Here is a 13,252-nt window from a genome sequence, read left to right on the forward strand (position 1 = left end):
GTGCTGCAAGAATAAAGGGTTAGAAGGAAAAACACAGCTGGCGAAAATTGGGGGTTGCAGCTCTGCGTTTAATGTCTTCCACTTTGTGGCAATATCTCTGAATTTCTCACATCTTCCTCATTGGCTGCAACAGGCTGGAGGAGGGGGGTGAGAAAAGCTCACAGAATCTGTCAGTGCTGTCAGCAAAGTAAATTACATCTGTTGTTCAATTTGTTCCATTTTGATTTCATGATGGGAACTGTAAGGGTGACTGTAAGCCCGTGTTTCAAGCTGATTTAGCGACTCTTGAAAGTATGATCTCAAAAGCTGAGAGGTGGAGGGAAGTTCCAGGACAGCCTGTTTAACCCACTGCATCTATACTCGTTTCTCTCTGCTGTCCCTGGGGATGTGATGCTCCTGAAGGTTTGCACTGACTCAGCCTCACTGCACTGTGTCTCTCACTGCACTGTTTCAGACTATGAACTCATTCTCTTGCCTAGGGGCTGGGGAAGACTCACAAGGATATTTTAGATCTGAGGGAGTCAACTTACTTATGTGCCAGTTTGGACATCTCTTCCAGGGACAGGTTAGTGCCCTGGATGTCATCCAGGCTTGGCCTTAGTCCATCTATAATAACACCACACTCTTTAGCTTACACTCAGAGCCTTGAGGTAAGTTGTTCCTGGAGGCACTGCATGTTATTTTCAGACTCAAGCAAGTATTCTGAAATGTTGTCCAAATGACATGGGGCAGAGCCAAGACTCCAAAACTGATGGCAGGCTCAGGGCTGCTCATTAATAATAATCTACAAGCAGATCAAGCAGAATTACTCAGTCCTAGAATTCAAGCTGTAAGGGGCAAGCAGAACAACTCAGGACCAGGTTCTCCACTACCCAGCAATGTGAACAGCCCAGTACAACAACATATGGTTGTGTTTGGCAATATTTCTGTGCTCTGCTGTCATTTATAGGCACGACTGCTGAGATGCAGGGCAGTGGAGAGACCAGGCATGTAAAACTGAGGCTGCAGTGGACAGATTTGCATGCAGTGTCACAGGTCTTCAGCTGCAGAGAGCACATTTCACACAAAGATGAAAACCTTTCTAGAGACAGGACACAGGCCGAATTGTATTTAACTCGGAAATGAAGCTCCCCCGAAGGACAGTAATAAACCGATTAAAAATAACTAAAAAGAAGATCCATTAGGGAAGGTTGAAAGAACTGAATCTCCTCAGATTAGAAAAAGATTAAGTGAAGACAAACAATGCCTACAAATATTTAAACACTAGGTTATGAACTGCTCAGAGATTAATTTTCCTCCTTAGTCAACAAGAAAATACAAAATAATGGACTGCAGCAGAGACTGATTACAAAATACCAAACGATTCAGTTTGCAACATTTGGGTTTTCATCTGCTGCTGGAAGTTTCTGAGACAGATGGGTCTTCAGAAATGGGCCTTGGTGCCTGCACCAGGCGAGCTGCTAATGCTGCCTGACCACACATTAAGGAGAGTTTTGAGAATAACAGCCTCAAACCCTTCTGTAATGCACAGGAAAAGTTATAATGTGATAAATCACAAGAGGTGCTTGTCTGCTCAGTGGTTCTGTGCACTGACTGCCCATGAGAGAAGCTGTCTGGCATGGGATAAAATAAACTTGCAAGACTGAGGCAGTACAGGAGATGTGTTTCTGCAAACACTTAATGCTCCCTTCAATAAAGATCAATTCTTCAGTGAAGAGTCAACAAGGCTGTTTTGCACTGATTTTCATCCTGTCCAATATAGTTATTTCACATTAAAAATTTGGCTCTTTTTAAGTAATTATCCTACCTTCCATGATAGCAGCATCAAACAGTTTTCCCTAACGTTTTTCTTTTCCATTTCAGAAGAAACCAACCTACTCACAAGTCTTATCTTCTAAGAAAGAGAGAGAGGAGATTGGAAAATGCATTGATCTTATTGATGCCAAGTCCTTCTAGGGAATTAAAGTTTATTGCTTTCCTGTCTCTATCTTTTTGTGAGGATGTGGATCACAGGCTGGGAAATAACACTCCATGAGAGAGGAGACAGGCTTCCCCACACAGGTGGGAACCCTGCACTGGGAAGCATGAAGAAGGAAGCAGGAAACTGAAGTTAAAATTTGAACAGCTGTTAAGTGGATTAGGAATCATGGGCTTGTGGAAGGTCACACAGCTTTCTTTCAAACATGCAGCTTTAACCTTGCAAAGTGTGGCACTGGACAGATGTTGGTTTCATCAATAAATAAAACTGTATTTTTTAGGGCAGCATGCTGAAATGTGCTAAGCTCCCTCCATTCTCACTGAGAGGAATGCAGAGATCTTTCAAAAGTTGGGTTGGTTTTATTTTTGGCTTTATTTTTGGCTTTTTTTTAGATAAGAAGACATAATTGAGAAGCACTTAGAAAAGTTTCAAGCAAGGGAATTGCTCCATCATCTCAACGTTTCCAGCCAAGTAATTCAGCCCAGAGATTTATCTGTTGTTCTGCTGAGTTTTATGTCAGGCATACATTTTCAGATTTAAGGAGGGAGCAAAGAAAACTCTCTGCATCCACATGTATGTCCTTGGAAGACTAATCTCAACAGATACCAAGGCCCTGATTAGGCATCTGTAAATCCTCATGTTGTACTATGACTGCATGTGAGAAATCTCAACAGCATGATCAAGATTTTGCAAAATGCAAAGTGAGATCCTTACCTTTTGAAATTAATGAGAATTTTGCCATTGACTCCAGCAGGACCCCAGATTCAAACCTTGTTATCTACCCTGAATTGCAGAGGAACTAACAACTTGGTTGTCTGCTTGATCTTTGGATGCTCAGCACTTTTAAATATTAGCCCATTAGCTCACATTTTTAAGTTTAATAAATGACCTCTGAAAATCATCAAATTTTTGCCTGCAAAGCTGCCCGATTTGCAGCCAAAATTTTCTTACACTGTTTTTTTAATCTGTACTTCCAGTGTAAAATGGACAACAAACTCTTTATTTCTAATTTAAATAACTATGCAGATTTACTTCCTTATAAAGAAAAATTTAATCTTTGTGACCTCACTGTGGTTTCAGGAGATCTTTCAGAGCTGAGAAGAGAATAGCCTCCTATCTCTGCACCCTGTGGAGATGCAACTCCCAATGGGTTGTCTATGACAAGTCCTCTCTTCCTCAGCCAAAAAGGCAAAGACCAGGAAATAAAGTTATGTATGAGTCAGACTGCAGTAAGGAAACAGTGGCTCACAGTAAGTTTAAGATAGATATTTGTACTCTACCTCACTCACTAAAATTCTTCCTTCAGCAACTGAAATGTTGCAACTTTTCTATTCTTTACTCTCCACAGTACTCATCCTTTTGATCTGGCTAAATTAAGCTGGAATGCCCTTGCCATGGACTCTAAAACTAAGTGTATGGTGGGAAATTACATGAAATGACAGTGTGAGCGTTTAGAGACTGTTTCTATGTATAAATATTAAATCAAAAGTGTTTCTCCTAGGTGTGCCCAAGCAGCACCTGCCCCCAGCATGGCACAGACCCCTCTGCAGAAGGAAACACCTCAGACACCTCCCTTACCACATGGCAAACACTGATCAGAGCTGGATCCTGTCTGCTTTGTCAATATAGCACAGAGGAAAAAGTCATATGGGACAATAGTATTCTTAAGATTGCTTCCAGCAGCTTAACCAAGAATATCTGCCAGCTCAGGTGTTCAGGTGTTTACTCAAACTTTGTATTTTGTGGTCTTTAAACATAGGTGATACTTTTTTTTTCTTTGTGAAATAAATTTCCTTCTCCTCCTCAATTGCTGACATTTTTTTCTGCAGTGATAACTCTTATCTTTTGTAGTCTTGTCTAGGAATAACTGGGAACTGATGATAAATATTTCTGCTCTTCCCAAAGCAAGCATTCTAACAATGCCATAATCTAAAAGGCTCACTATATGCATGCCCCTAAAAATAATGACCATCAATCTGTATTAATTTAAGATCTAAGTTCAGCATTCTGCCTCTAAAGAAAAAAAAGAGAATAGCTTAGGAAATCAGTGAAAAAAATAAAGCTGGCTGAATACCAAACAAAAGCTAACAACTAAAACCCAGTTTGCTGCAGGGACACCATAAAAATCAGACTGTCTGCCGCAGTCATGGTGGAAAATCTTTTGGAAATGAGTGCATGCTTTTGGCTCCAGTTATTAGATAACTGATAATGAGTTAAACATGATTCATATCAAGTCATGAAAATGAGACAGGAGCCCTAAAGGGTAGGAATTGGAAGGGTCTCTCATAGCACATGTCTTTGGAGAAAATGATGATAACTTGTGGAGAGGTTTCACAATTCTGCATGGTATACAGGGCCAAAGCAATTCTCATTTCTTCTTCTGATATCATTTACTCTTTCCCTTTTCCCCTGTAAATAAATCCTCTCAATCACACACAGCATGGAAAAATGTGAGCTAAATGTGCTAAAAGGGCAGGTATCATATATAGCCATAGTTGGACTGTGGAGCACTTTTACCCAGTTTCTCTTCTGACTTCTGCTCTTCATCATTTTAATATTTTATACCCTCTTTTCTAGTAATGGCAATTTTTTTTCCCTGGTACCCAGACTCACCTTGTGGTTTGATCTCTGCCCTTTATCTCAGGCATTAAAAGGAAGCTGTAGTCACTCTTCTAATCTAAGTTTAATAATATAAAGAGATAACTTCTAGCTGTTCCACACAGAGACCATCCTTTGCAGATAAGCTAAATCTTCAAAGGGAAATCTTGCAAACTCTAAATCACTTGTGGGTAGAAGGCAGCTTCAGGCTCATGTTTAAGAGAGAAGCTTGTTGACCAACAGTGCAAGCTGCCTCAGTCCAGATTATCCTTTTGTGTGCTTTGAACCCTCTGGAGTCAAACTGCATCATGAATTTTAACACATCCTACCATCTGGAGAACCAGGTTGCCATGACATGCCAGACTTATAAGTTGGTGAGAGTCTGGGTTAGTTTTGTACAGACAGGTCTGAGCTGTGTGTGAATCAAAGTCCCAGCTCATAACATACAGCTGCAAAAGCTGATGGCCAGAGCTGCATCCAGAAACACATTTATGTAGGATTTACTGTTGAAAGCTAAACCTGATATTAACTCCTATGGTATTATAGTATTGCAATGAATTTCCCAATACATTAGGAATTAAAAGGTACAAACTAAAGCTGCTGAAATGGCCAAAATTAGGCTAGAGGACAAGATGAGACTCTATTTATGCTAATAATATCATATATTGGCTAATATAATATTTTTATATGGTCATATATATATATATATATCAGATCATCTTATATTGATAATATCATGTTTTGGCTAAACTTGTAAGCATGATTGATACCAGTATCAGAGCTAATGGCATTAGAATAAATTCTTCTATGACAACAGTCATAATGAAGAGTACTGCTAGAATTTGTGAGGCCTTTCTTATAAAACCTACGAGCTGATCAGTGTAGTGCCTTTGGAACACAAATGCCACAGGTAGAGCACATGGCTGTCTGTCACAAATTCTTCTACATCAGTAATCTGGAGATGTATGAGATGTTTCACTCCTGCAGAGAGGGTCTTTCAATGACTTTCTGCTCAACCAAGGAACATTGCAAACCTTCAAATCAATAAGCCATCTGCCATCCTTCAAAATTAAAACATCAATGGAAAGCCAACATTTACATTTGATTTCATTGCACCACATAACCCCTCCATTATACCTGACAGTAAGCTGAGTTAATTCAAGCTCCATGCCAGCAACCATGCCTTCACTCTAGAGAGCAAGCAAGAAAGCTAAAGACCCCAAGTTTCAACAGAGCACGAGCAGGACTCTCAGCCCGTCATTTTCGGATACGTACCCAGTACAGCACATCGGTCCAGCCCTCCATGGTGATGCACTGAAACACCGTGAGCATGGCAAAAGCAAAATTGTCAAAGTTGGTGATGCCGTGCTTAGGTCCCTCCCAGCCCGCCTTGCACTCGGTGCCGTTCTGACACTGCCGCCCGTGGGCAGACTGGGGGGCACACGGAGACGGGTCGTCCTCCGCAGGTGTATCTTGAAGGAGAGAAGGGGGAGAAATAAAAAAAAACACAGCTGAAGGAAACCGTTTGACACACTGATAAGCAAGTGAAGGATATCAGCTTTTAGCAAATGTATTTTGCAGCGAGTTTGGCAGATTTCTCAGGAATACACAGGCAACCGCTCGCTGTCGCGCTTCACTTTTTTTTCGCAAAAAATAATGGCCAAGCTGTCAAATTTAGTAGTCAAAACTGAGATGAACTTTTTTTTTCCCCAAAGCACACCCTCCTGTGAGGGAGAACTCATGCCTTTCAGCATGACAGGGAACATTAGATGGAGCCCATCCCGTTTAATGAGGCCGAGTGTCACGACCAGCGGTTTCCTACCGCGGTCACCTGGCGCACGGGTTAATCCTGGAGGCTGGCACCGCTGAAGGAGGCTGAGCCCTGCAGCACACAGGCTTCAGAGCTCTGCAGACAGGCTGGTGTGGCACTGGGCCACTGCTGAATTACAGCCCAGAGCGCCTGAGCTCTGCTCTTTTGGCATTTAGATGATGTGTGGCATTTTATCCGTAGGCCAGTGGCACTCGAACTCTGAGATTGCTGCTTGATTATCCACCTCTTGTTCTGTACAGGTGTTTTCAAAGACCTGACAACCCCTACAACAAAGCAAACTAAATGCTTTGGTATATAAGGAATGCTCCAGAAAATATTTTTATAAGCACTAAAACTTCTGCTGTGTGATTTTATTTTATTTTTTTTGGTAATATACAGATTTCAGATCTTAGTGCTACATTTTTAACAGATGAAGGTATGTATGTATGTGTAGGAGAGCAGGAAATTATGTTTATTTCTCATCTTATTATATGGTAAACAATGTAATTTTCCAAAATTATGATCGCATTCTGGTCACGAAAGAATGCCAGAAACAGTAATATCAGAATAAATGCTGTAATGTAAATACTTCCAGACAGAATGGAGAAAAATACACCCACTTTAAAGATGCAAACCAGAGTGACAGTTCATTATGGTTCTAGCATCATTCCCAGAAAATGAAATCTGCCAACATTAGAAAAGCAGAAAATGAAGAACTTCTGAGACAATTTTCTGCTGCACACTGTTTTCTTATGAGCTGAACTGGATACTAGGCATTAATACCCTCTACCACATGAGAAATAGCTGCTGTTCAAGATCAATAAATCAAACAAAAATGAACAGATGGTTAGATGAGTGACAGTGCAATTGAATTATTTTGAAATCTGACTATTTCTTTCTGCAAATAATTTGAAATAAATAAATTTCCTGATGGATTTGATGTAAAAAAGTTTCTTCCCATTAATGTAATTTTGTTTTCTTTCTGGTTGCACTTCTAACCGAAGCTGCAGCCTGTGACTAAAAACAAAGATATACTAAATGTTATATGTAGTATATGTATAATATATAGTATATATATTATATATGCCCTGAATTATATATTCCTTTACAAGGATACTGGTTTAAATAAAAATGCATTTGTGCATGAGGTTAATAATGAAATATATGGGTTGTTCATTCCTGTAACACCATCTCCTGTGTAGCTCAGTCTGCAGTGGTGAAATTGTGAAACCCCTAAGATGTACACAAGAAATGAGCAACAACCACCCATCTCCTGTGCCAGAAATGCTCTATTACACGTGGGAAAAGCCTCCCTCTGAAAATCTTGGTGTGTTTGTGTGTGTTCCCCTTACCTATCAGTCCCCCTTGCACATGGTAGCAGGTCTTATGCATCTTCCCCATGAATAACTCCAGTCCAATGATGGCATAGATAATAATGACAAACAGCACCAGCAGGGCAATATGCAACAAAGGGACCATGGCCTTGATAATTGAATTTAAAACCACCTGGAGACCTGCAGAGAGAACAGAAGGAAGCGCTTGTCATCAGGAGAACAAAATTCAGACAGGCTATAAATTGTACAGTAGAGTTTCAGGGGTTTTTTTTGCTCCCCCTCACCTGAACTCGTTATTTTGATGATGCAAAGATGTACATTTACAGATGATCTCCCTCCAGAAGATCCCAAACATTTCCAAAAATTTACCACCGCTTCCCAGATCACAGACCGAAGTGAAACAGGTATTGCCTTACCTGTTACCCAAACACCCCCATCCTGAGGAGGGAATATAGATATATATATATATTTATATATCAGCTGGCTTGCTTGTTCTTGACAATCAGGCCTAAGGTGTTGCTCACGTGGTATTGAGGAGAGTTAAAACTCAGGAAAAACAAAGAACAGCCAGGCCTGAAGAGGACAAGAACCATGATCCACATGAGAGGGCAAATGCTGGGGTGCAAAGAGCTGCACTCTGTAGCCTGGGGAGAGGTGGAAAACTGAAGTCATGCTCTTAGTCTGGTGCTGGGTGCTTCCAGAAGTCAAGCCAGTTCCAGGCAGAGCCCAAGAACCACCAGACCAATATTGAGAGAGAGTTCCCAGCCTTCTTAGAATCTTCCCATGCTTCACATCTACCTCATCCAACTTCAGTCTCAACAGAGGGGGAGACAGAACCAGCAGTGCTGGTTTCGTCCCAAGATTTATGGAACACCTTATAACAGAAGTTGCCCAGAAATGGATATGAGCAAAATATTATTACATGATCATTAAGGTATGAGACTCTTGAAAGTCCTAATCATGAGCAAACCAAACATTCCCAGAATGGCCCAGGGAAGGTGACTTGTAGCCAAGTTTTCTAAATCACTAAGCAGCTGTACCCTCAGATGCACTTGACTCAAGCTGCAGATTCATGTGCCTCCCTCTGTCTCCTTCCCTTCACTTTGTAAAACCAGAATAATAAAGCCAGCCTCACAAGGATTTGCATTTACAAAGATCTTAAAGTTATCACTTTGAGTAGGAATAATGGCAATCACTGTCACTGGCAAGTTATTAATGATGGAACTATTGAGAGGCTTCTAGAAATCTATAGTCTACAAATAGCCAGATCAGAACAATTACAAGCTCATGATTTTGCAATGACTGAGAGCCAGAAGCCATTAATGTCTCCTGTAAATGCTGTCATCTCCTCAGAGAAGTTGGTATTAGCTGTGATTTTTGAGAAATGTGATTCATGAGTTGTAAATGTCTGTTATACATCTGCCAAGAGAGCTTGTGATAACTAATAATTTTTAAAATCTATCATCTAAGATCTTAGACTTTTTTTTTTACTTTTTTTTTTTTTTTTTTTTTTTTTTGAGCTGATTTAAATACTTTCTAATGAGGATGACACATCTCTTGACAAGCACTTTCCCTTGTAGGCAATCCACTTGTCAGCTCTCGGCTAAGGCTGAGACTGCCATTGCTCCAGAGTTCTGATGGAACTCAGCAGAAGCAAGCAAATGTGGCATCAGCTGCCTGGCCAGCAGCATCCCTCAGTGCCTGCTAGCAAGTACTGGCTGGATTCTAACATCCCTCAGATGTCAGAACACTTTTCCAGGTGTCTCCAGGCGGTTCAGCTATCTGCTATCAGTTATCTATCCAAAGGATATGCTGCTGTCTGTCCAAAGGCAGCATGAAACATTCTGGCTTTCACAGAGACTCTTACAGGAACTACATTACTGACAGCATCAAAACATCCTGCACAAGAATGGGCCACTCTGCTTGCTCAGTTGCCTCTGGGTGCTCTCCTTGATAAGCAAGGAGACTTTATCTTTAAAAAGATAAAGTATTGCTGTGCTTACATGAGGCAGTCAACCTTTTTCCTCTAAAATGCCTACGTCTTTCAGTCTATTAATTCTAAAAACGCACAGAAAATGAAGTGCAGAGAACACCAGCACTGCTCCAGTTCTTTACATCGGTCAGGAATGTTACATTCCCCAGAAAATTAAAACAATGTCTCACCTTCTCCCAAACAAGGTACAACAGTACCAGAAAGTTTAAACACTACAGATGGCTGCAAACCTGGAAAAAAAAAACCACCCCACAAACTTTGCAGATTGAAATATTTGTTGCTTCAAGTAAATCTTTACAAAAGCAAATAAAGGCCTCCCTTTTCAGCGATTTTAGGAGTCTTGTTAATCCAAAATGTAGCCAAGCTTATGAGGTTAAAAGTTCCAATACCAGTTTTTATGTAATTTACATTTAATTATTATTATTAATTAATTTTAGCATTCATTAAAGGTTATACCCAGTACTCTTGAGAAGGTACTGAGGACAGACAAAAAGATGAACAAAAAAGCTCTCTCATTTTAAAACCAGCTTCATTAACACCCACACCATGAAAGTGCTTCAGCCTACTGCAGATGTCCAGAGAAGAGAATATCTGCACAAAGCAACGCCCTTTGTGTTAATGAAGCGGTCTTTGTGAAAAAGAAGGTTGCACCATAAACTTGAGATGATGTTTAGATGGTCGAGGGGAACATGTACCATCAGAAGATGCACAGGACCTTCAGCCAGCTTAATTAGAGAAAAGCTTCTTGAGGATAATAAGCCAGCTTTGAAGAGGACATGAGGTACTGAATGTTTTTAGCATGAATTGATGTGTGTGCAGTGCAGTTTCCCTTTAGGGCAGCCTGTTTTCAAATCCAGATGATTCCAGTAATTAGCAAACTTAAATACGTTACCATCAAAGTATTCAGAGAGTTTCTGAAAGTTAAAAACCCACTGACTATGTGGCAGCTTTACAAATGCCCTCAGGAGATGTAGTGGATGCTGCTTGCAGAAAGGCAAGGGATCCATGCACATCACCAGGCTCCCCACATTGCTGCCAAGATTATTGCTGCAACACAGCTGCTGCCTGAAAATTGCTTTATTCTCTCAGGCAGCCGCTTGCAGCACAAAGAGCTGCTGCAAGGAATGGCACGAGGAACAGTGCCCAGACCCTCGGAAAACCCATTGTACTGGCAAGGGGGAGAGCAGGGAGAGAGGATCAGGAGGGATTGAAGGACAGGGGAAGAGCCATGGGTACGTGGAATGGAGTCACTGTTTTAATAGAAGCCTCACACTCTTCAAAACACATCAAATCTGCGTTCTGAAAGCCCAGAGGTGCAGCTGCATTCCTGATCAGAGTAAATCAAGGCGAGCCACCCCCTTATAAGCAGTCACAAAGATTTTTCTCACCAGTGGTGAGAATCCTGCATGCTTTTGTGGGCCCTTTCTCTGTGCAGGGGAAGAAAAGAGAGTTCAGCTCATAAAAGAATGATTTCTCTGTCCCAGCTGACGTATGCTCTCAATCTTTGCATGGTGCAATACACAGGCATCAGCCCACACAGGTGTTCACACCACTGAATATCTTTGGCATTTTTTTCTCCCTTGTGCAGGTAAGGCTTGCACTCCTAGCAATGAGCTGTGCAGCTGATAATCATAATTAAATCAGAGTGCCTGGTGACCTGATCAGACTGCAGAGCTGGCCTCTGGATTTAAAGGAGGTGATGCCAATAACTGCTTTCTACGGCAGAGCCAAGTTTTTACAGCGCTGTTTGCAGAGGCTGGCAATGTCAGCACTGGCCAACCATAAACACAGGGTCTTGAGCTTAAGTTCTGAGAAATAAATATAAAAATAAAGGGGTTTGAAATATTTGGCATTCTAAATCTGCTTATTTGTGGGCTAGACTCTCTCCAGACATCTGTTAAGGTGCAGCATCTGCCTTGAGGAGCTCAGTGCAGGCTGGACACAGAGAACTGCACAGGGATTAGGGAAAGTGCAACAAGAGGGATTGTTTGCACTTTTTCAGCCCATACTTTTCATCTGTTAATAATTGAAGATCTTAAACAACTCCTAGTATTTATTTTAAAAGCCCTTCAGTTTACCTTTAAAAAAATCCTCTTGGCTGTGTTCTGCTGGCTGACACTGATTCCATAAATGTTTCAGCAAGCAAAACACCACGTTAATGCCATTCCCTGGGCTCACAGAATTTAGCATTTATTTACACTGATAAAACGTTTTAAATATTTATTTCATGGGAAAAACATTGCTTTTTATACCAGGTCAAGCCCTTTTTAGCCTCTAGAGGACTGCATTAACCCAAAAGTTTAGAATACAACTGGGAAGAAGAGGGACTATGGAAGAATGGAGGGAAAAAGCTTATACCAAGTAACATTGATCTTTCTCAAAGCTATGGGAAATGGACTTTTAGAGCTGCTGCAGGTGTTTTAGAGCTGTTATTTGATGCTGTGTTTTCCTCTCAGGAAGATGATGAGAGAGGCTGGTCGCTGTCTCATCGATTCAGGCCCTTATTGAATAATGCTCTTTATCTTTGAGCATGTAAGTGTCTGCACCTAAAGCAATGGGATTACCTACATATCCCCTTGTGTACTTACAAGGCTTTTTGGATTTCAACCAATGTTTAGCAAGATGGCACACGAAAAAGACCCAGCTGCTAAAATGCACTTGGCATTGTTGCATTGTGGAACATATCCAAAGAAATTATTGGTAGGTTTGCTAATACAGAATTCCTCTCGAGAAAGACATGCCTATAAAAAGTAAGACAGTTCTTAAAAAACACCCAATTTGCCTTTTTTTTTTTTTTGCAAGACTGAACTTTCAGACCTGAAAAATCTTCTGAGGAACATTCTGCCAGTTTTTTTTCTCAAAATGGTAATATCTCTTCTTTGTTGCACCGTGGTGTTCATAAATCCCCAATTAATTAATACATGAGTGCTAATTACCTCACCTTTCCCTCCCCTTTTCCTTTAGGTTTCCCGCCATTTTTTTCCCCCCTCACGCTTCCCGCCATTTTTCCCCCCTCACGCTTCCCACCATTTTTTCCTTCTCTCTCTTTTTTTCCCCTTTTCCCCTCCATTTAAATACTTCAAATGTTGGAAAAAGGAGGATTTCCTCTGAATTTAAACCCTTAAAACCAAGGGAAAACACGGATTCCCTCAGAATTTAAGCCTTAAAATGATGAAAATGGGGGGATTTTCCCTTGATTCAAACTCATAAAATGGCATCAGAAAGGTTATCCCCTTCAATTTAAACTAGAAAACAGCAATTCCTCTTCAAATGATACCTTCAAATGATGGAAAAGGTTCGTTTTCCTTCAACTGCTACCCTTAAAAGCACAGGTGAAGGGGGATCCCCTCCAATTTAAACACAGACAATAATGGAAAATGACATTTCCTCTCAACTTAAACCACTTTTCCCTCAAACTCCTTTTTTCTGGGGTCACTAGAGCACGCTAGGGAGGGACTGGGGGCACTGGGCAGGGGACTAGAGGCCCTGGGATGGGACTGGGATGATGAAATAGAAAAGAGAAAGAAAAAGGATCTCCC

At 41.0% G+C, this 13,252-nt stretch overlaps 1 protein-coding gene across 14 annotated transcripts in view; it reads right to left on the reverse strand.

Annotated features, from left to right (window-relative positions):
• CACNA1C (calcium voltage-gated channel subunit alpha1 C) overlaps positions 1-13,252 on the reverse strand; it is a 435,290-nt gene that overhangs the window by 154,198 nt on the left and 267,840 nt on the right. For all 14 annotated transcript variants that reach the window (XM_033514757.1, XM_033514754.1, XM_033514753.1 and 11 more), the window contains exons 6-7: positions 7,739-7,900; positions 5,852-6,048 (exon numbers count right to left, since the gene is read on the reverse strand). In XM_033514757.1, coding sequence (XP_033370648.1) covers positions 5,852-6,048; positions 7,739-7,900 — 359 coding nt within the window. The remainder of the gene's footprint in view (positions 1-5,851; positions 6,049-7,738; positions 7,901-13,252) is intronic.

The sequence above is a fragment of the Parus major genome, chromosome 1A (assembly GCF_001522545.3).
Source record: "Parus major isolate Abel chromosome 1A, Parus_major1.1, whole genome shotgun sequence".
Taxonomy (NCBI): Eukaryota; Metazoa; Chordata; class Aves; order Passeriformes; family Paridae; genus Parus; species Parus major.